We start from the raw sequence: 23432 nt of genomic DNA, 5'->3' as shown, positions 1-23432 counted from the left end.
GTTTCAAACCAACCTGGGCTAGAGTGAGACCCTAAAACAACAAAATGTGTGTATAATAGCACAAAGTAATCCAAGTCAGAATACATCAGATATAAAAGCTGGTTCATACAGATCAGTGCTAGAAAAAAAAATCTGATCACAGGGAAAATGATATTGCTCTCTTCAGATAATTGTATTAGTTCTTTTACTCGTGTCCTAAAACAGAATTAGAATTCTGCATTATACATATCGTTATTTCCATTTCTAGAATCAAGAATCAATTCTCTGAGTTATGGGCATTTACCACGGAGAAAGTATGTTGATCCCTGGAAGTTTACTTAGCAAGTTATTTACTAACAAAATCATTTATTATTAAGTTTAAAACACTCAACCAGACTAATTGTTTTTTTGTTTGTTTGTTTTGAGATAGCTTTTCTCTTTGTGTAGCCCTGGCTGTCCTGGAACTTGCTCTGTAGGCTAGGCTGGTCTTGAACTCAGAGACACCTGCCTCTGTCTCCCTAGTGCTGGGATTAAAGGCGTGCACCATCACTGCCCAGCAAAGTTGGGTTGTTAGTCAGAAAACACACATTCCAAATAGTCTCCATCCAGCAATCATGAGGAAAAAACAGAATCTAACATTAAAACACCATAGTGATGACACTAGGTTAGGGCCATTACCTTGATAAATGGTAGAAGTGGCCTCGATTCTCTTAATTCACTAGATTTCTTTATCATCTACCCAAATACCCACAGGGATATATTTACATTTATTTCGCTCTAAACACTTAAGTGTGTACTCAAGAAATGCTTTATACTAATTTGCTGTTATTTTGACTTTCAGAGTAGTGACTTGTACAAAGAACAAAACTTTCTGAACAATTCAACTTTAATGCACATTAAGGTCGGTAAGCAGGTTAAGAAAACCAAGTCTAGGGCTTTAACTCTAGCCCAGTCAGCTTTGAAGTTAGCATTTGATGTTACCACATGTTGCTGGTTAAACAAAACTTTGCTCTATTGAAGAGTGTCAGGAAACAAATAAATCATACAGATAAGAAGTGTCCTTCTTGGAAAATTTAAGGCTGCCTTTTCTTTTTAAAGTGCATCTACTTTTAGTATTCTTACAAATTAGCTTTATACAAAACAAGCTGAAAATTTGATGGCTTTAAGAATACTTCCGAGGCTAGAGATGTAGCTCAGTGGTGAGCACTGTCTAACATTCAGAGATGTAGAATCCTAGATCCACTACTAGAACGGAAATGACTATATATGTTATATACATTGTGCATATATATACATACATATATATATATATATATATATATATATATAATTTATATTTGTATTACAAACCATTTAAAATTGGCACCTAAGTAATTAGGTTTTGGGAATATGTATATAGGGAGTTGATGAGAACACTGACAGTTTGCAAACTGTATAGTCAAAAAGTACAGGATGCTGTGCATAGAAGCTTTGGTGATAAGTATGCTTGTTGTTCCCTCCACGGGACGGGGCAGTCCAGACGCCTTGCCTGGTAACTGAGAGCCTCCTTTAGTATGATCCCACACTCAAGCACCACCATGCACAACTAGCAGGAGGTCTGTCCAGATGCTCATCCCAGGAACCTCGAAATCTCCATCCAAAGCTTTGCAGGAACGTAGGGTCACCAGCACCTCTTCCTGCAGATAAGGCTGGGCATGGCACAAGCTCTGCAGCCTTAGGCACAGTTCTTCCCAGGTAATGTCCTCCAGCTGTGTGGGAACCCAGACGCCCTTCTGCAGATCATAGTGCAGCCGCGTGGCCCACCCTGTGAGCAGGTCCAGGTAGGCCCGAGACAGTGCGAGGTGGCAACCTGCCACAAAAGCCAGGCGCTTAGGTGACAGATGGCGGCAAAAAGCGGCCAATACCTCGGGACTTTCTAGAAGCCAATTCAGTAGTTTCTGTGTCTCATCCGCACCCGCAGGGTCTGGGGCCTGGACTGGCTCCGGGTCAACCTCGCGCAGCAACGCTTCGGCCGTCACACTGAGCACGTGCTCCCGCGGCCCTTGCGTCCACAGCAAGTCAAGGAGTTTGCGCGCGGCCATGGAGTCGGCACCGCCCAGCTCGTGCAGGCGCGCGTACATCAGCTCCGCGTGAGTCCGCAGCAGCGCGCTCTTAGGCGCGTCCCCGCCGAGGCGGCACAGCAGGTGCAGCGCGCTTCCGCGGCGCGCCAGGAGGACCAAGCGGGACTGCGGCACGTCGTCTTCATTGTCCGCGGCAGGTCCTGGGAACAGCAAGCTCGGTAGTGCTCGGGCGACGGCGGGCGCGAGCGCACGATTACGCAGCAGGCGTAGGGCGAGCCGCGCGTCCCCAGTCTCCAGCGCTGCGAAGCTGCGCAGCCCGAGCGGGCCTCTCAGCGCGTGGAGCCGCCTCTCTAGCGCCTCCCGCACGCGGCCGCGGTCTGCGAAGCGTCGGTACACTTGGAGCAAATAGCGCGCCCACTGCAGCGCCCTGCGCACCGCCGCGGCGTCCCACGTGCGCACCAGCGTCCCGCACGACACGGCCAGCAGCTCTGAGAAGCGCTCTGTGTGCTGCACGAGCGGCTCCATGGCGGCCGCTTCCGTCCTGACCTTCCGAGGCGCGAGCCGATTGGATGTGAGCGTGAAGTCCCGCCTAGCGTGCTGTTCCATTGGACGACGGTCATGTCAGTCTCGTAACAGGGTTCCGGGGCAAATTGGCGCTGGAAATGAACTAAGGGAAAGTCGCAAGCTTTTACTCTGGGTCTGGGAGAGGACACGTGATTGCGTGTTTAAGCGCCAGGATTTCTGTGCCCTTTTGCTTTAACAGTCCCCGTGGTCCCCGAAAGGGGACCGATGTTCATCATTATTAGCACAGCGAGTGTGATCTGCTTGTGAATTAAAAGCTCTTAAATGGCCCGTCTTTCTGGTACTTGTGGAACCAGGACCTTCACAAGCATTGCTGTATCCCGGAACTTTCTTCCTTTTTTCTTATTTATGTTAGTTATTGATTCTGAGGAAACCTACCACCAAATTGTGCATAGAGCCTTTCAGTTTGCAGTCCTCCTGTCTTGACTAACCTAGTGACTGGCAGTACTATGCTGAGGCTTCCTGGCCAAGCAGTAAATAAAAGTTTAAGCTCTAATGAATCTACTTATTTATGCCAGACTGAAAAACTTCTGGGCATTCTTATCAGAACATACAGCTAAGCCAATTTAGATTTTAACCATTGGCCCAGACTAATTTTGTCATTTTATTTTAGTCTAACTGTATGATGGATTTTAAAGTTTCTGGTTGTAGCTGTTAGGAATTACAGAAGTCCATCCACTTACTGAATACTGAGTCATACAGTATGAGAGTAAAGTACAGGACTAGAGCAGTAGAAATAAGTGTAATTAAATGCTACCCTGTCCCACTGGAAACTAACACATCATTTAAGAGATACTTTAAACTTAACCTCATAATGTGGTAGGCAAAAATAAGAGTCACTGGATCTTAGGTGTTAAGGAAAGACCCCATTAAACCTTTCTTTCAATGGAATGCCCAAAGGACACAACTCTGAAAAAGCCTCAAGGCCACGGGAACCATTAATAAATCTTAAGCCACCAGGGTGAAAACCAGATCTAATCCAGGATGAGAAAGAAGTCCAAAACAACTTTATTTCCAAGTGGCTGGGACAGTGCAGAGAAAGTTCACCAGGACTCGCCTTTTCAAAATCAATATTATGTTTAAATCTCAGCACCATAGTGAGTAATTATTTTTTTGCTTTTTTTTTTTTAAGTAGCTATGCATAGCTATGACAGTTTCCCATGGGAAGAGAGCACTTTAGATTTGGAAAGCAGTTTTTCGTTTGATTCAGAAAAATTCATCTAGAGGATGAAAGATAATACACACTTTAATGTGGATTCCAAACCCACTTAAGTGTAATGCAAATCAGATTTTGTGAATTTTTAAGGTGATAGGTATGATGTTTGTAAAGAACAGTTAGAAATAGATAGGAGATGCTAGAAGACTTTGGGGCTGACCTTTGATTTGGGCCACAGAAATATTTGCACCATCAGAATTGTGAATAGAAAATCAAATGAGAAGAATGGCACAAGTTAAAATGTCAGTGTAAGATGTTTCTGTCATATGATGAGAATGGCAGGAACAACCTTCCACCTGCAGGCTACACTCTGCAAATTCCCAGTGCGTAGTAAATTAGAACAGAAAATGAAAGCCCAGTGCTAAGAAACTTTTATTAAAATAGCATTTCATTCAAATGCAAGAATGTGCAACATAAACAACTAAAATAAGACACTTTCACAAAGAGCCTACCTCAGGGCTCTGGAGAAGATGGAAACCATGTATGTAATACACTGGTGTAGATTTTTGTTGCTGACTTTCAATATGTACTCTGGTGTTTTCAGTAAGAGATATCCTCCATGGGCATTGGTATTTGAATACTTGGTCTGTAGTTGCTAACATTGAGAATGTGTAAGAAGTATGGCCTTGCTGGAGGACATATATAATTAGGTTAGACTTTGAGAGCATACAGCATCATCTACTTCCAATTTCATCTTTTTCTGCTTCATGTTTGCAGGTAAGCATGTCACACCGTAGTTTCCTGCCTCTGCTGCTGTGCTTTTCTACTGTCATGAGGGACTCTTGCACCACTGGAACCCTGGAACAGTAAGCTTAAATAAACCCTGCTATAAGTTTCCTTGGTTGTGACATTTTATCATACCACCAGAAATTTGGAATATCAATACTAGCTCAGCTCCACAGACAGGGCTGGAAAATGTTAACCGATCATATTAATGAAACCCTATCTTAATTTATTATAATTAATCTAGGAATCCAGCTTTAAGCCTCTGTATATAACATTCTCTGCTAAATAAAGTAAGTTCAGAAGTGGCCAGAGGAATTAACTGCAGTCATTAGGCCTATGGGATTCAAGGAAAAAAATTCTTATTCTAAAGTCAGTAATGAAAGTGCTATCATTCCTGGTTAATGCTGATTCTCAAAAATATGAAAGAAATTCTCTTTGTGGGGGAGGGTTAAGAGATGGTTTATATTCTGGAGGCAGTTTTTCAGTGACCAAGGCACTGGGACACAGATTTCAGTTTCCCCAATTTATACCAAATTTTGTGTTCCAAGGTAGAAGCAGTTTCATTAAGTTTTTTATAGTTTTACAGGATAAAGGAAGTCATAATAAGGGTGAATTTACAAAAGATTAGTGGGTACATCAGAGAGGCAGGTAGAGTGGAATGAGGGAGTTTCCTATAGGCTCAAGGTACTATCTGAGTTTTTGGATTGATCCTCTGCTAGTTAATAGGTTCCAGAAATATGCACAAAAGTGTGGTAGAACTGTGAACAAAATCTCCTGAACAGAAACTGTCTTCAGAGATCGACTGACTAGAAATTCAGTGGTGGAGAGATCAGAATGGTGCCAGTTTGGAGGTTAATTACCATATTTTGGGCTAGATCTCATATTCTCAAAGAGCTTTTCCTGGCCCACCTCTGTGAATTATTTTAAAAAGTCATCATCAGTGACTGATTTTATGTTTATCCTCTCAAACATATAAGTCAGTATTTTAAAATTGCACTTCTAGGGTCTAGGGAGAGAGCTCAGTGAGTAGGAACACTCCCAGTGCCAGCAAGAAGACATGACCTTGACTACTTAGCACCAATGCAATAAACTGGACATGACTCTGCATCCTTCCAGGGCAGGGGACAGGTGACCTCAGGGCCTTATTACCAACCAGCCTAGAAAAAACTGTGACCTTTTAATTTAGTAAGAAATCCTGCTTCAAGGCAGTAACAAGGAGTTTGAGGAAGATACCTAACAACTTCCTCTGGCCCCACATACTTACACATTGGTCTGTGCACCTGTACACTTAGATTCGTGCAGCAAACAATGTGCACAGACACATATACAATGTGCATATATGAAATAAGTAAACTTTTAAAAATACAGCCTTAACTTTGGAAATTTTTATATAAATTAATATTTAACACCTTAATTCTACCTTCTTATCCATATTTGATATGGAATCAGGCAAGATGCTTATCATCTGGATTATGTCATTTTCAGGAAAGTAGATGGAACTGGAGATCATCATGTTATGCTTAATAATCCAAACTCAGAACATTGTATATTCTTTTTTTCTACTATGAGGAGTCTAATCAAAGGAGTACATAAATATATGTTATATATAACATGAAAATAGAAGAACCATTGTTTATTTAGGAGAGCAGTGTTACAGTTTCATGAGACTTGTCTCCATAGTCTTCTTTATTTAACACTTGGTCCCTGTAGATGGTGTTGTTTGAGGAGGACATGGAACCTTTAGAGGGTGGAGCCTTGCTGGAAGAATTACATCAGAGTTGGGGAAAGCTTTGAGGGTTTGTAAACTGTGCTCAACTTCCTGTTCTTTCCTTCTGCTTTCTGTGTGCTATTAAAAATGTGGTCAGCCAGCTTCTTGGTTCTGCCCTTGCTATGGATGAAACCCTCTGAAACCATAAGCCAGGATAAACACTTCCTTAAATTGTATTGGCCATGGCATTTTATTACAGCAACAGGAAAGTAAATGTTGCAGATAGTAAAGGGAACCAGTGAGAGGGGAGATGTGAGAAGATAATGGATGGTGAATATAAAGAAAGTAAAAATAATAGACATGTGATAATATCCTAATGAGCCAATTACAATAATTTTTATCTATATGATCACATTTCAAAGAGTTTTCCCCTTTAAACTTAGTATTTTATATATGCCTCTAAAATGTTCTTTACTTGAGCATCTTTTGCCTGGATGAAAATGCTGGAAACATTTTTCTAACATAAGGCAGAAGCCACACTGCATGATAATGGTAAATGCACTGTATTTCCTATTACCTGATCTAGGGTTTTGTTAATAGAAAGGGAGGAAAGTATCCACTTTCCTTCCTTTTCACTAATGTATTTTCTTTTTTCTTTCCCCTCTGTCCTGAGCAGATGATAGTGCATCTGTTGTAGTAAATGTTAAAAATGGAAATGCTTATCTCTTTATTGGCCCTGCTGTCTTACTCTGCAGGTGCTGATTTTAGTTTGGAGCCAGGCACACAGAATCTGTCACTTAGTCTGCAAGCTGTCTTCTCCACACAGCTCCCTTCCCTGGCAGTTTACTCTGCCTGCCCTACTGCCTCAGTCTGGGGTGGAAATACTGCCCTGCCCAGCACAAACATGACTCTAAGACCTGATAGCTTTTCATACAGGTTTATATATCAAACACTCAATCTACAAACCCTCTACACAATAAGATTACATCAAATAGACAAAGATACAAACTGTCCTTCTATTTGAGATAAAAGACCTATAAAATTCTAAAAATGTTCATAGCTACCTGTCACCAATTAAGTCCATCTGGATCCAGTTCATCCTTCCCAATGTCCATCTAGGCCCTTTCTCTCCCCCTCGCTCTCCGCTTTCCTCACCTCTGACCCTCTCCACCTCCCTTCCCCTGCCCACTCACAGGCACTTGCCTTCATTTTACTAATTAAAATGAGAATGTTCAGATGAAGTCACCTGAGTATGTGACTAGGCAGCCCTTCTTGGGGAAGTGGAATTAACATCAAAATACAAAGGGCTGCAGGACAATCTTCACCCATCATCATGTTAGCCCCTTGCTCTTAAACTCTGACTCTCTGGTAAACTAATCAGTATGAGACCTTAGCAAACAATCAGGAGGACCAAGGGCAGGCTTTGTCTGTTAAGGCTGAGGCATCTTCTTCCTGCATCTGTTCTGCAGGGTGTTTCCCCTTGCAGTCCTCCAAACTTCCTGCATGTGGCGTCATGTTTACTGACTGCTTTTGCCTTGCCCAGAATTTTATAAATGTTCTTCTGTTTGCTTATCTTCAAATCTCTCATGATTCTGCCCTTATTTTCTAACAAGACCTCAACAGAGGCAGTTGCCCAAATTCTCAGTCATTTGTATAAGCCATATGTGTTCATGAGTCGTAACATTGTTCCTCTGCACTCATCTAGATAGACGAGTACTTTAATGAATGTACTGTGAAATACCTAACATTGACATATGTGCTGCCAGTCTGTGACAGAAGTCATCATCACAGCAATTATATGACAGGCAATATGAAATCATCCCGTAATGTAATTAACTAGAGGTGAACAAAGCATTCCATGACAGTAAGGGCTTTAGAATACCTTCTGCAGTTTTAACTTTTTTCTTTTATAATTAATTCCTTGTCTGTCTAGCTGGCTTTCTTTTTTTTCCCCCTCTCTTTTCTCTCTTTTTTCCTCTCTCCCTCCCTCCCTTTTTCTCTTCTTCCCTCCTTCCTTTCCTTCCTTCTTTCCTTTTTTCTTTCCCTTTCCCCTTTTTTTATTATTCCCCTTAAATAAGAAAGGAAATGAACTGTTTTATTTTAAATTAAAGATAGATTTCATGTAGATATGTAATACTGTTTGCGAGCCTTCATTTGTCCAATGGATTTTGTATGTTGATGTATGAGCACCTGCCAGAAAGGAGTTTTTGTTTCAGGTTCAATAACTTTTAAGTGTCTGCTGTTCCCATTTTCTAGTCTCCCAAAACTTTTATGTGGATTCTTTAGGCACATTTTTTTCATTATTTCTCAGCCTTCATTTTCCTGAATGGCTGAAAGTTCCAGACATATAACACAAAATGTCCCAAGAGATGTGTGTGTGTGTGTGTGTGTGTGTGTGTGTGTATGCTAAGCAAATAGAAGTTGAAAAGTGTGTACATATTTAAACTCAGTTTAATTTCTCTTTCACACTGATAGATAAAACTAATTTTCCTAATTAGTCTCTTACAAAGTAGCAAATATAGAAATTGCCATAAAAGCTGCTGTATGTAATTACTTCCAGACCTAATCTGGGTTATGAGATTGGGCTGCTCTGCTAATAGCATTAATGTCAAGGAATGTTCTCATAAGAGATTCCTGGTATTTCAAAATAAACTGACTGAAGCCAGCAAAAAGTGATTAAAATAAAATTTGCAATATTACAGATGCATTTTACTGGAGGCTAACTTTTTATGGCATTGTTTCTTTGTTAATTATCAACATATAAGTATGAGGGATGCCCTCAGAAAAGTAAAATAAATGTTTAAAATGAAAAGGGAAAACAATTCTAAGGGACGCTGCAGAAAATATCCAGTCATATTTAAAGAAGATGGTTCATGAGAAGGGCGAGAAAGTGTTTGAGGAAAAATTCCTGGAAGTCAGTATTCTGATAGCAGTCTTCAGATGAAGATGTAGAATTCCCAGGTCATCCTGCACCATGCCTGCCTGGATGTTGCCATGCTCCCACCTTGACAATAATAGCCTAAACCTCAGAACCTGTAAGCCAGTCCCAATTACATATTGTCTTTATAAGAGTTGCCATGGTCATGGTATCTGTTCACAGCAATAAAACCCTAAGGCTGTCTCAAGATCCTAATTGTCATGTCTCTACCATCCATGTATTAGGAGTCTAGATGTGTGTCAGTCTGCCATACCCAGCTTAACCTGCTTAGCTGACGTGTAGTGCCACATAATCTCCTCAAAGTCATTTTTCCCAGTGACACTGTGAGATCCTGGTGAGGAGGAATCTCACCCTTGCCTTTATATAGTGAATATCTAACACAACAAAGTTGGTAGAATGAGGGAATGAACAAATTATACCCAAGAGAAAATAAAACAGAAGGGATCTGGTGAAAGAAGGCTGCTGTGTTCTGGTCTCTGTTTGGAAGGATGGCAATATCATTACTGCAGGGGTTTGTTGTAATGATACTTAGTGCAGAAATGGCAGTAGTTAGTCATCAGACAGAATATTTAAATTTTTTATGTGACCCTTAAGACATGCCCATCAGAAAATGGTAGATAAGTTTCTCTTTCCAAATTTGGTCTTTTCTTCATGATGTCACACACCATGGTCATCATGACTAGTGCAAAGGATTACTCTTACTTCCTGACAGCCAGGCATTGTGCTTTGCACAGTTCTTTTGCAAATAACTCTAGAGGTCAGGGGTCACTATGGCCATAGCAGGTAGACAAAGGTCTTCAACAAAGTTCTCCCAACTCTCTGCAGTTTCCTGTGTAGTTCTCTCACTTTGGGTTTGGAGTACTACTCCTTTTAGTATTCTGTCTGGTCTGTTTGGTGCAACAGATGCCAAATTAGTTCATTTTAAGAGTCTCTACTCCAAATATTTTGTGAAAAATTAGCAGTGGGCAAGGGTTACCCATTTGTGAAATGTCAGAGTTCCAGTAATAAAATTGCCAAGAAGTTTTTTTCATGATTTGATAGTTTTTCTTGATTTGATAAGTAATCATTTTTGTCATCTTAAGTGGCCCATACCCAAAAGAAAACTGATTTAATGTCTTCATGAATGAGAATTTCAAGATAAATGAAAGAAAAAATCTTATATTATCCTTTGTCTTATCAATAAAGTTGCAGAGTTAATAACTATTTTCTACTGAAAGACTTTGGTGCCTGCCTTTGACTCGTGTATTCTGCAACAGCATCCACCTTGATTCAGAAACTCGGAGGCTTTATGGTTCATTTGTTCATCCAGCCAACTATTCAACAAGCATATATTGGATACCATAGTAAACATGAAACCACAAATCTCATATCTGTTTTCTCTTGTAGTTTTGGTTATAAGATTTGGCCTGGAATTAGTGAGCTATCTTTCTCACCCTCATCCATACTTTCTCAAATGTAAACTGTGATGTTGTGTGGAAAGTCAGAAATCAAAGAAAATTTGAGAGAACATAGGAAACAACTGCTCTTCCCAGAGGTCAAAAGGATCCTAAGAAAGTTGAGGATGTAGATGCTTCTACACAAACAAATGTCTCCAACAGGGAAGCAAAGCATGAAATATCTTCTTGCTAGCACCAGTGAAGATCAGGATGTGAAGATGTGAGCCGTGTAACAGAATTTTAAATTGTGTGTATGTATGATTGACATATAAGCAATATGGTTTGTGTTTTAATATGAAGTTATCTGTTCATTGATAATTTTCCTCAATTTTGATTGACTTCCTGAGTTCAAATTCCTTACAGTTATTTTTTTTAATTGTCCTTTATGAAACAAATTTACCCATTCTCCATGGGTGTTGTTTCTCAATGAAATGACACAAAGGAGACCAGGGGAATGCCAAGGAGAAAAATACCAGAGTACAGTAACTTAGAGGTAACTACTTCTAAGTAGTAGATGGCTATTCGTGTCAGAGTGCATGCTTTTGGATCTGTTCCATAATGTGTTTCTTCTGATTTTGACTCATGCTTGAAAAGATTAAAAGTCATAATGGTAGAAATATTTCCACTAAGTATATTGTAGTCACATTATATAACTTGTGATTAAACTTTGGGTCCAAGGTTTGCTTTTAGATGAAGTGATAGGTGATACAGATTAACTTCATTTATAAATCTGGCACATCAGTTAACATCTGTTTTAGTGAAATCTATTTATATTTTACCAGATGAAATGGTTCTCATCATGGAATGAAACCATCACCTGTAACATGTTAAAAATAAGTTTTCTACTCTGAGTTTCAATTTGCAAAATTAGAGACAATGCATAAAAGTATAACCAAAGAGTGTTAAGATTCCTGCATTGCCAATATCTGTGACATTCATTTATTCAGTGATTATACATGCAGTACCTGTTCCATGCCTCACATTGTTCAGTGTTGGGAATTCAGTGGCATAAAGGACATGCAAGGTATGGTTCTCAAAATAGTTAATATAAAAAATTTTATTAGTCAACTTTTCAGAATTATGATTACATTTTTTTCAAAATAGATTGAGAAACAGACTATAAAAATGTATAAAGAAGGAAAATTACTTATTTCCTTAACTTCAGCTTAAATGGGAAAGCCATACCTCAGCCTACACAGCACACAATAGGTGAACTTTCAGGGACAAACAGCTTGTTTTAGAGAAGACTTTAGTCTTTTCCACAGGTTTCAGACATTTTTCAGAATTACACAGTAGGAAATGCATGTGATTACGCTGCACATGCAATATCAGAACAGCCCTTGAGTTTTCACATGGAATTGCTGGTATTTAGTCTCCCCTTCCCTCTTCCTTCCCTCCCCTTCCCACCCTTCCCCCCGAGTGTGTGTGTGTGTGTGTGAGAGAGAGAGAGAGAGACAGAGAGACAGAGAGAGAGAGAGAGAGAGAGAGAGAGAGAGAGAGAGAGAGAGAGAGAAAGCGCTACTACAATATCAAAAAGAGAGAACAAACACTAGCTCAACTCTCTGGGTCCTCCTTGCAGTCAGTGATGCCCATACTGGTGATCAGAAAATTCTTTGGTCATTTATTCAAATGTGCACATCTTCTAGAAGCAGCATCCTTGTAAACACACGCAGAAATAGTTTTATCACTTGCCCCTGATATTTGTATGTACATTGACACATGAAATTAGCCATAACAAACTGTGAAAATGAAATTGTTCATAGACAACCTCACAGTAACAGTGTTTCTTACTGAGCTCATAATAACAGAATTCCCAACGTCATTTTGAGGACTGTTGTTCCATTACTTGCCACTGGCTTTTTAGCCTAACTCTGGGATATCTGCATTTATGATTCCCATTGGATTTTCGTCTGTACATGTATGTGTATGTGTACATATGTATATTTGTATGGTTGTGCTGAATGTCAAACCCAGGGAGTGACGCATACTAAACACCTCTCTACTGCTGGTAATTAATTTTCTTTCCTACAACACTATGCCTGTCCTCAGACTAGAGAGCACTAGCCTAAAGAGCTCCACATGGCTTCCTTTTTGTTCACATCATCATCTATGAAGTTCTCCAAAAGATGAACAGCAGACAGGGGAGGCAGCAATTTATCTACCAGTTTTGCTACTTTTGAGCCATTTTTTAAAAAACCCTTCCATGCATGTTAGTTAGCACCTGTATGCAGGTACCAGTAGAAGCCAGTAAGCTAAGAATTAGTTATAGGCAAGGCCCAGTAAGGAACCATAAGCCAAACTCTGGCCCACTGCAAGGTCAACAAGCCCTCCCACTGAGTCATCTCTCCAGCCCTCAAGAAATGGGAAAGTTTCTTGATGACCTTTTGGAATATTTTTCACTTGCTTTTCAACATTAGGTTTATTTCATATCTTCTAATCTTCATTCCTTTTGGTCCCATCCATGAAACTGTCCATAGGTATTATTTTCATTGAATGGGGTAGAGGTGGAGGACAGAAAAGAGGAAGGTAGTATACAGATGGGGGGGCGCACCAAGGCATATCCATGGTTACTCCAGTCACTTAAGAAAATGGATAGTTCATGTTAGGGTTGATGTGAAAAGTTTAGTAACTTAGGAAACACCCACTGATTCATACACTTTCCTGTTTTCATGCTGATATAAAGACAAAAACTGTAGCTGAGCATTCTTTAAATCTGGCTTGGTTGTTTTCAGTGAGGTAAAATATCAAGGTCATAATTAGATGTTTTTAATCTTTTTAAGTGAGAATTGCTTCATTCCCCGTGCTCCCAGGTAAGTTACAGTGTTACCACTGAACAATGGATTCCTATGGTAAAGAATTTGAGTTGAACAGAAGGTTATCTTCAGAAACATGCCCAGTGAGTAATTGGAATATGTAATGAAAAATACTGATTTTAAGAAACACAAACACCCAAGCAAATCAAGTAAAGCTGCTGTTTGACATTTGGTCTAGTTTTATTTTTGCTGCTGTGATAAAATCCTGATAAAAAGCAGCTTAGGGGAAGAAAAGGTTTATCTGGCTTACAAATCTAGTTTACAGTCTAGAGGGGAAGTTAAGGCAATAATTCTGGTAGCTATTCAAATGAAGTCCATAGAAAAGAAAGAGAAACAAATAAACATATAGATTCTTGCTTGTGTGTAGCTCAGTTTCTCAACTCTTAGATGGTTCAGCACTACTTTCTTAGGGATGGTGTTGTCCACATAGGCTGAAGTCTTCTCACATTGTTAAATTAAGACACTTCCCACAGATATGCCCACAGGCCAGCCTGATCTAGACAATCCCTCAGTTGATTCTCTTCTCATGTGGTCCTATGTTGTTGTAAGATGACAGAATTGTTTCTTTGAGAAAACTATTAAGATTGAAAACAGTTATCCAAATTAACTAAAAGATAGAATATCCAAAGTAGCAAAATGAGAAATGAAAAGGGGGGCATAACAACAGCTACTGAGAATAATAAAGACATATTGTAAAGAGCTGTACTCTAACAAATTAGAAAAATATGAAATAAGTAGATAATTTTCTAAATAGATACCCACTTACCAAAGTTAAATTAGGATTACACAAGTAATTTAAAAGTTTGTTTAAATTATAAAAACAGCAAATAGGAATCGCTCTTCCCCTAGTTAAAAGGCCAGGGCCAAATGATTTTAGCACAAAATTTCACCAGACTTTCAAAGAAGAGTTGATACTAGTATTCCTCAAATTATTTCCCAAAGTAGAAACAGAAGAGCAGAAGGGAAATTGCCCAATTCATTTTGTGAGACCATAGTTACCCTGATACCTAAACTATATAAAGACCCAAATAAAGAAAGAGAATTACAAACCAATTTTCTCATGAACATGGATACAAAAATACTCATTAAAACACTTGTAAAAGATATGCAAGAATACATCAAAAAGAGCATCTGCCATGATTAAGTAGGTTTTGTCCTAAAGATATAGGGATAGCTCAGTATACATAAATCAATATATGTAATCCACCACATAGACTGGAAGATGGAAATCACATGATTGTCTCATTAGATACAGAAAAGGCCTTTGACAAAATTGGACACCCTATCATCATAAAATCCATGGAGAGATTAGATATACAAGAGATATACTCTACACAATAAAGATGGTTTATATCAAGTCTGTAGCAAATATTAACATACATGGAGAGAAACTCAAAGTAATTTTATTAAAAGCAGGAACAAGGCAAGGTTGTCCGCTTTTTCTATACTTGTTCAATATAGTACTTGAAGTTTTAGTGAGAACAACTAAGACAACTGAAGTTTACCAAGTGATAAAAATTGGAAAGTAAGATGTCAAAGTATCTTTATTTACAGATTACATGAAAGTATACATATGTGACTCTTAAAAATTCTATCAGGAAACTCCTGCAGTTGATAAACACTTCCAGTGTAGTAACTACATACAAAATTAACTCACAGAAATCAGTATCCTTCTGATATACAAATGACAAACAGATTGAGAAAGAAATCAGAGAACTAACTCCTTTTACAGTAGCCTCAAATAATATAAAATATCTTGGGGTAACTAACCAAGCAAGAGAAACACTTGTATGATAAAAACTTTAAGACATTGAAGAAAGAAATTGGAGAAGATGGAAAGATCTCTCATGCTTATGGAATGGGAGAATTAACATAGTAAAAAAAATGGCTGTCCTAGCAGTGTAGTCTCCAAACTCATTGAAATTTCCATCAAAATTTTCACAAAATTCATCATAGATTTTGAATGGAAAATTTTCAGTTTCATATAGAAACAAAATACCCAGGATAGCTAAAAGAAGCATAAATAATTTAAAAACTGCTTGATTTATTACCATCTCCAATTGTAAGTTGTACTACAGAATTATAATAATAAAATTTGCATGGTATTGGCATTAAAACAGTCACTATGATCAATAGAATTGAAGACTCATACATAAATCCACATACCTCTGAAAACCTGAATTTTTATGAAGAAGCCAAAAATATATGATTGAGTGAAAAGATAACATCTTCAACAAATTGTGCTGGGTAAACTACATGAGTGTGTTGAAGAATCAAAATAGATCCATACTTAACACCTTTCACAAACCTAACTTCAAACATACCAAAGCATCAACATAGATGAATATACACTGAATCTGACAGAATAGAAAGTGGGGAGTAACCTTGAACTCATTGGGACAGGAAGAGACTTTCTGGATAGGACACCATTAACATAGGCGCTTAGATCAACAATTATGTGGCTCGTGAAACAGAAAAGCTATAAGACAAAGAACACTGTTTGCACAGTGGCAGCTTATAGCATGAGAAAAGATTTTTACAAACTACATGTCTGGTAAGAGGCTAGTATCCAAAATATTTAAAGAACTCAAAAAACTAGATATCGGGACAATAAATAACCAGTTTAAAATGGGCCATATTTACAAACAGAATTCTCAGTAGAGGAATTTCAAATGGCTCAGAAACTTAGAATTGTTCAATGTCCTCATTCACCAGGAAAATGCAGAACTACTTTCCTATTTTATCTTATACCCATCAGAATGGCTAAGGTTCATAAAATAAGTGACATACTAGTGAGGATGTGGATCAAAGGGAGCACTCATTCATTGCTGATGGGGTGTGCTGCTTGTATAGCCACACTGGAAATCAGTGTTGTAGTTCCTCCAGAAGATGGAAGTTGATCTACCTCAACTTCAGCTATACCACTTTTGGGTATATACTTAAAGGATACCTCATACTACCATAGATACTACTTGCTCAATCATACTCATTGCTTTTCTATTTATAATAGCCAGAAATTGGAAACAATCTAGATTTTTCTCACCAGAAGAATAGACAAAGAACATATGTTATATTAACAAAATAGACTATTACTCCGCCATTTTAAAAATGAGATCATAAGATTCACTTGTACAGTGGTTTGAAAACGCTTGGCACATGAAAAGTGGCACTATTAGAAGACTTTGTTGGAGTAGGTGTGTCACTGTGGGGGTGGACTTTGAGGTGTAAGCTCCACCTAGTTCAGATAAGAGCCTCCTTCTGGCTGGCTTTGGATCAAGATGTAGAACACTCAACTCTTTCAGTACTATACCACCACCATGATGATAATGGACTGAACCTCTGAAACTGTAAGCCAACCCCAATAAAATGTTTCCCTTTATAAGATTACATTGGTTTTGTTGTCTCTTCATAGCAATGGAAATCCTTGCTAAGACAACTTGTAACTTGATGGAACTAGAAAAAAATTATCCTGAGGGAGGTGGTCCAGACTCAGAAAAACAAATATGGCATATATGTGGATATTAGTTGTTAAGTTGATAAGCTGGGAATAGTCTATGGAACAGAGTTTGGGAATACATTAAAGGACTAAGGGCAGTGGGGGAGAACAACTCTAGGAAAGGGAAATAGGATAGTTTTGGATGGATAGGGGTGGGAGACTGGGAAGATTAAGCACAGAAGTAGATGGAAGAAAGAAAAGAGGGAAGGGGTATGGGAAGAGAAAGTTAAAATTAAGGGCCATTTAAAGGGTAGTTGGAAATACAATATAGTAGAAATGTCCTAAAGTACATACATATGAAGGTTTTCTAAATGAAATCAAAAATAATGGGGAAAACAGAGCCCCAACTTGCCATCTCTTTTTACCAAAGTTTTCAGTAGTGGGAATTATATCTATTTGAGTTGTTGGCCAAAAGGGTCCCATGGGAATCCTTAAACAATCCATACTGTTGTCAGGACTATAGTTTGCTCTCCACAAATTGATAACTAGTCTCCATTGCTTCAGACAACACCTACACAACTCACTGAATGTGGTGAAGCTCAGCTAGTGTTATGTCAGCTTTTCCTTTTTAAAACATGCTTTCTCTTTTAAAATATATTTTCGCCTCTCTTTTTAACATACAGGTCTTTTGTGTATATATTATGGCTTTCACTTTACTATTTATATGAGATTCCTGAATGCAAATTAGTGGTTCTCTGATTTTTATACCACCTTCTTGGGCTCTTTTCTTTCTGTTTGTTTATTTTGTCCTATTCAGATATGATGATTTATATTATATATTATCATATTATGTTATGTTATAATATAATATAATAATATAATATATTATTATATTATATTATATTATATTATATTATATTATATTATATTAATTATTTTATATTCCCTTAGAAGCCTGTTTGGAATGACACAGGAAAGGATGCATCTGGATGGGAGAGGAGATAGGAAGGAACTTCAAAAAGTAGATGGAGGAAACTATAAGGAAGATATATTATCAGAGAAAAAAAATCATCTATTTTCAACAAAAGGGAAACATCAGCCACAGCTAGCCACCACAATGCCTCTTTAGAACTCCTGTGCTATATTACTTTCATCACCAAAAGAGTATTTAGCTCAGCTGTAAAGTATGTAAAGAAGAAAATGTAAATTCCCTTTTTCTTCTGGTTTTTTCATACTAGATCTGCCTTGAAGGGCAGAGACTGACATGATGCATAATTTAAAACTTTAAAAATGTGAAGAATGAACCATGGGGAGGCGGGCAGTGTGTGTGATTAGGCACTTCAGTGCCCTTGAAAGCTCATTTCTCGAACCAGGCTTAGCATTATTCCCAAGTCAACAGAAACATCTCAACTCACTATTTATAACTGAAGTAATGAATAATGGGACTTATTTTTATCTAAGGAGGATAGAATATAAGATTTTTAAAGTCCAAGTTGGTAAACTCTTTGACCTCCTGTGATATCTTCTGAAAACGCATACTTTAAGATTCATTGGATGATGATGTTTTGATGGTACAAAATTACCAAGGATATAAACATTTATGTAAAGTGCATAGGTTCATATCTTAGTCGGGGTTTCTATTCCTGTGCAAAACATCAGAACCAAGAAGCAAGCTGGGGCGGGGGGGCTGGAGAGATGGCTCAGTGGCTAAGAGCACTGACTGCTCTTCCAGAGGTCTGGAGTTCAATTCCCAGCAACCACATGGTGGCTCACAACCATCTGTAATTTAAAAAAAAAAAAAAAAAAGATAAATAAGAAGCAAGCTGGGGAGGAAAGGGTTTGTTCACCTTACACTTCCACGTTGCTGTTTATCACCAAAGGAAGTCAGGACTGGAACTCAAGCAGGTCAGAAAGCAGGAGCTGATGCAGAAGCCATGGAGGAATGTGGCTTACTGGCTTGCTTCCCCTGGCTTGCTCAGCCTGCTTTCTAATAGAACCCAGGTCTATTAGCCCAGGGATGGCACCACCCATAATGGGCTGGGCCAGGGATGGCACCACCCATAATGGGCTGGGCCAGGGATGGCACCACTCACAATGGGCTGGGCCAGGGATGGCACCACCCATAATGGGCTGGGCCAGGGATGGCACCACTCACAATGGGCTGGGCCCTCCCCACTTGATCACTAGTTGAGAAAATGGCTTACAGCTGGATCTCATGGAGGCATTTCCTCAAGGGAGGCTCCTTTCTCTGTGATAACTTCAGCTTGTGTCAAGTTGACACAAAACCAGCCAGTACAGTTCAGAAATTCAAAATGTCTTCTGGAGGAGAGTTTTATGAGAACTAAAACCAGGTCAAACTGAAAAGTGATGTTCCTCATGATTATGCATGCCAGTTCACCAAGTTTTGTCTTTTCCCATTTCTTTTTCTTTCTCCTTTCTCCCTCCCTCCCCCTTTCTTCACTCTCTCCATGCCTCCCTCTCTTTCTTCCTGTTTTTTATGAATGCCAGTTTTAGATACTGTTCATTTTCAGTTCCAGGAATGATCCTTTTCTCCTTTGGGAATGCTAAGGAGAACTGTAGAGCCAACAGTTGCAATGGGAAATGTAACTGAAATGAAAAGCATTACTACCCTAAGTCTTTTCATTGTCTTTCTCTTTTTGTTTGTAAAGTCACTGCATGCAAACAACTGGTGTCATTTCTGGATATTTTAGAGCAAATAACTCTTCCAGATGGAAGCAATAATAAATTTGGATTGCACTTTCAATGGCAGGTAAAATGGTCCGTCTTGCTTTGCCATTGTAGATTTACTTTGCTGTTGGTTTTGTTATTGTTTTCTGATAAGAGATGTGAGAATGACTCGTTCCATTTTAACCTGGTATCTAGGGATCAGCTAGTACCTGTGTGCTGCAGTCAGTAAGCTGGTTGTAGAAGTACACAGGTGATCCCTTGAAGCAGACTCTGTAGGAAGTTGAAACTGTACACTCAGCTAGGGGCTCCTGTTCTTCAGAGGTGAACCAGACAATTCAACATCTGTCTACTTCTTGCAAAGCTTTTCATCTTAAATTTCATATCCTAACACACAACAGTTGGGTTGAATTGCCCATGATGTTCAACACAACACTGAACTATGACTGAGAGAAGGAAGGACACAATCACGTTTCCTTTCTAAAGTAGAAACAGCTCTGGGTGCAGACCATTCTAAAATATATTTAAACAGATTTTTAAGACATCACATTCTTCTATTTAGAATGTACACTGGCCCAAATTACTAGAAAGCTCATGCCACTGAGTGTGCAAACTCACAGATTAGGAAAGAAAAACTTTCCAACACCCTATTTTAACATTGTGCTAAAGTAATTTACTGTTAAAAAAAAAAACCCGAAGTTAAATATGATACCCTTCCAGCTCCCCACCCCTTCTGTCTTAGCTTAGTGTTTGGGGGACAGGCAAGGGGCTGGAACTTGGCCCCAACTCAGAATTGCTGCCAAGGGCTTGTAATACAATCTCTCCCATTTGAAGGGTAAATCAGTGTCAACCGCATTTGCTGTCCAGCAGGAAAAAAAGTAAGCATTTTACTTCCGCTTGGTCCGTGTAAACTGATGAAATGTAGGAAATCTGTTTCTGGCGAGAGGGATTAAAATCATTTTCCCAAACAGCACCAAGAGGAACCATCACAGAAGTATGAAGAGGGGCGGTACGGCCACAGCTGCCACGGTGCTGCTGGGCTGCGGGGAGCCGGGGCCACAGGACCAGCATCTGGAGGAGCCTCAGGGGTGCAGCCCAGAGCGCGGGTGTTGCTGAGCTGAATCGCAGGGAGCAGCTGGCTGGGTGAGCATGCAGCCAGGAAGGGAGCCCAGCTACTACTGCAGGAGCTGAGGTGGGGGGTGGGGAGGGAAACAACACCCGCGGCAGCAGCACCAAGGGTGAGCAGTGCTCACTGCAGTGGGAGACATCCTGGTACCCAAAAAATAGCTTCCACCCCTCCATCTCTATTGTTGAGCAGCACCAGAAGCACTTTGGGACCGCTCAGCCAACTAGGGGCAGAAGAGAGGAAGTCTCATTAGCGCTTGGATGTAAATGTACACATGCGTGATGCTCAAGCGTGCTGTAATGCTGTGCATGCTCTGCGGTTATGGGGGAACGGGAGGGGGAGGGGACATGGGAGCTTGGCGGTCTTTTTTTTTTTTTTTTTTTTTTTTCTTTCTTTTTTTTTCTCTAATACTCTGTATTTCCATTTCTCACACTTCCAGACAGTTTAACTTAACGGGGGGCGGGGGGGGCGGGAAAGGAGAGGTCGCAATGTAATTTGGGGTGACTTTTGTCTCTGACGAATTGGGTAGAGTTAACCCTTCTTCTGTGTGTGAACAAATGTTAAATTTATAATTTTGTGTTTTGACATGGTGTTTCATTTTAGCCCAGCCTGAAATGACTAGAGTCTGAAACTGTTCAGGAGCTAAGGAGCCAACTTTTTTTTTTTTTTTTGCATTAATTACCCTGGCAAAATTAATTTATATCAACTCTAAAGGATTGACTTAGTCCAAACATTCCAGTGAGTTCCTAGTGTGGGATTAGAATGGGAGCAAACTCAGTGCACAATATTCTGTTGTCTGTATTCTATAAACATAGATATGGGATGGGCTTTTTCTTCCAATTACTATTCTTAAATTACAGTCTTTTTTCATTTTTTAAAATATTCATCTTTATTTTTATTGACTCCTTATCCACCACCCAAACCTCTCTAACAAAGCATGGTTTATGTATAGGAGATTTTATGTAATAAAATAAGATCTTGTGTTCAGAGGGACACTCATTTAGCCTCATGGTGTTAATAAATAAAGGCTCAGACAGGTAGGGAGCATCCGCCAGGCACAGGAAGTCCTCTTTTCCTTCACACCTGTCCCAAGAGACTCTAAGAGGCAGGGCTGAGAACAAACCCTGTGCTCATTGCTGCTTTTCCCAACCAACTTCTTAGTCTTGTGCTTGTAACTACAGCTTGAATCTGATTTGCCTAGCTTGTCTTTGGCATCTATCAATGAGCCCTTCTTCAAGGAATGCCCTGCTCTAGCTGTGGAGAGGGTGGTGGTCGTTCTTTCCGACATGGGTGCTCGGGTTCTGACTGCCTAAGAGAAGGTAAGAGCTGAAGGAACTAAGACTGGGACAGTAGTGACTTGACCATGTACCTCTCGGAACCTGTGCTGAGGGCTGCCTGAGAAGTTTCTGACCAGAAAAGATAGCTTGAATTTCATCTCTGTGCTATTGAACTTTACTTGTATCTCTTCATTTTATCTATAAGCATCCTACTTTGTGTAGTGAACTGTGCTTTGCAGGGAAATAAATCTACATTGCAGAATTTACTGGAGTCAAAGGACTTGTGATTGGCCCATCTCCTCAAGTTTTCTAGCATGCCACCAAGCTTGGTACCAAGCATTAGTTAAACTTTGAGTTTGAAGATGTGGCAGAACTTTAGAGCTTAATATAGCCTGTTGATACATGCCTTTTAGAACTATGCTTCAGACCTGGATGGCTGTGCAGGTTCACGGAGCCCTGTAAAGACCTGAGCTGGTTAAAACATCTACTGTGCTTTTAACAACAAGTTTCTAGGAAGTTTTAATTGAAATTTTTGTAGAAATTGTAGTGTTATTTTTATGGTTTTGTGACTTTGATGTATTCTAAAGAAGAGTGAATTTGTTTAATTTTTCTTGAACTTTCACAGTTTTCCAATCAATGTGGTTAGACTAGAGGAAAGAACAGGAGAGAGAGTACAAGTATCTCTTGCCAAGGTGGGCTAAGGTGCTTGGTAATTTCCTTATATTAGATGTTTTTAGGGCAATTCACCTCAGGCAAAACACCTGAGATGTTTCTATTCTCTTTTGAGACTATATATATGTGTATGTGTGTGTGTGTATATATATATGTATACATGTATGTGGTATACATATATATATAATATTGCACACAAATATATTTACATGTTGCACATATAAGAAGAAAATGAGGAATTCTGATAGTTCATTGCTATCTTTGAATTAAAATATAATTTTGTGTTATAAACAATATACAAATCTTCTCACAAATTAAGGGCTTGCTAAATTGAGTTATATAAACTTTTGTGAGCCATAACAGTTTCCACATAGTGACTCAGCTTAATTTGGCAGAGGTCTAAAATCTGTGCTTCACTGTCTGTTGAGGCCTTACTCTTTCCAATTGGTTGACTTTGATATTTAACAAAATTATTGATTAGTCTTTTAAAATATTTGGATTACATACATTTTATTGAAAATATCTTTTATCATTAAGATATGAAAACTTTTTCTCCTTATCCTCATACTCAGTGAGTCACTGATCATTTTTTATCCTATATTTAAATTTACTACTAACATGTTTTGCAGTCTTGGAAACTTTAAATGTGCCCCAATGAATTGACATGATAATTTTATTAGTTTTTCTCTAGGATCTAACTCAATTCATCTATACACATACAACATTTATTACAAATCATATAAGGATTAAATTCCACACTTATCTTTAGGGCAATATG

General features: G+C 39.0%; 2 protein-coding genes across 2 annotated transcripts in view; one reads left to right on the top strand and one right to left on the bottom strand.

The window, feature by feature from the left end:
* Positions 1–438: 438 nt before the first annotated feature.
* FANCF (FA complementation group F) lies at positions 439–2574 on the bottom strand. Its single transcript, XM_080908301.1, has one exon. The coding sequence runs from the start codon at positions 2562–2564 to the stop codon at positions 1545–1547; it is 1020 nt and encodes a 339-aa protein (XP_080764427.1). The 5' UTR covers positions 2565–2574; the 3' UTR covers positions 439–1544.
* Positions 2575–4556: 1982 nt separating this feature from the next.
* Positions 4557–23432, top strand: part of GAS2 (growth arrest specific 2) — a gene marked incomplete at its 3' end in the record, with an annotated part of 137498 nt that continues 118622 nt past the window's right edge. The window contains exon 1 of the mRNA XM_080908300.1: positions 4557–4643. The remainder of the gene's footprint in view (positions 4644–23432) is intronic.

The sequence above is a fragment of the Micromys minutus genome (assembly GCF_963924665.1).
Source record: "Micromys minutus genome assembly, chromosome: 32".
Lineage (NCBI taxonomy): Eukaryota > Metazoa > Chordata > Mammalia > Rodentia > Muridae > Micromys > Micromys minutus.
The sequence above is the reverse complement of the archived record's forward strand: the minus strand, read 5'-3'. Positions and strand labels throughout refer to the sequence as shown.

What these genes read in the sequence shown, in the direction of transcription:
- FANCF (XM_080908301.1), bottom strand. Translation starts at nt 2,564, where the DNA reads ATGGAGCCGCTCGTGCAGCACACAGAGCGCTTCTCAGAGCTGCTGGCC.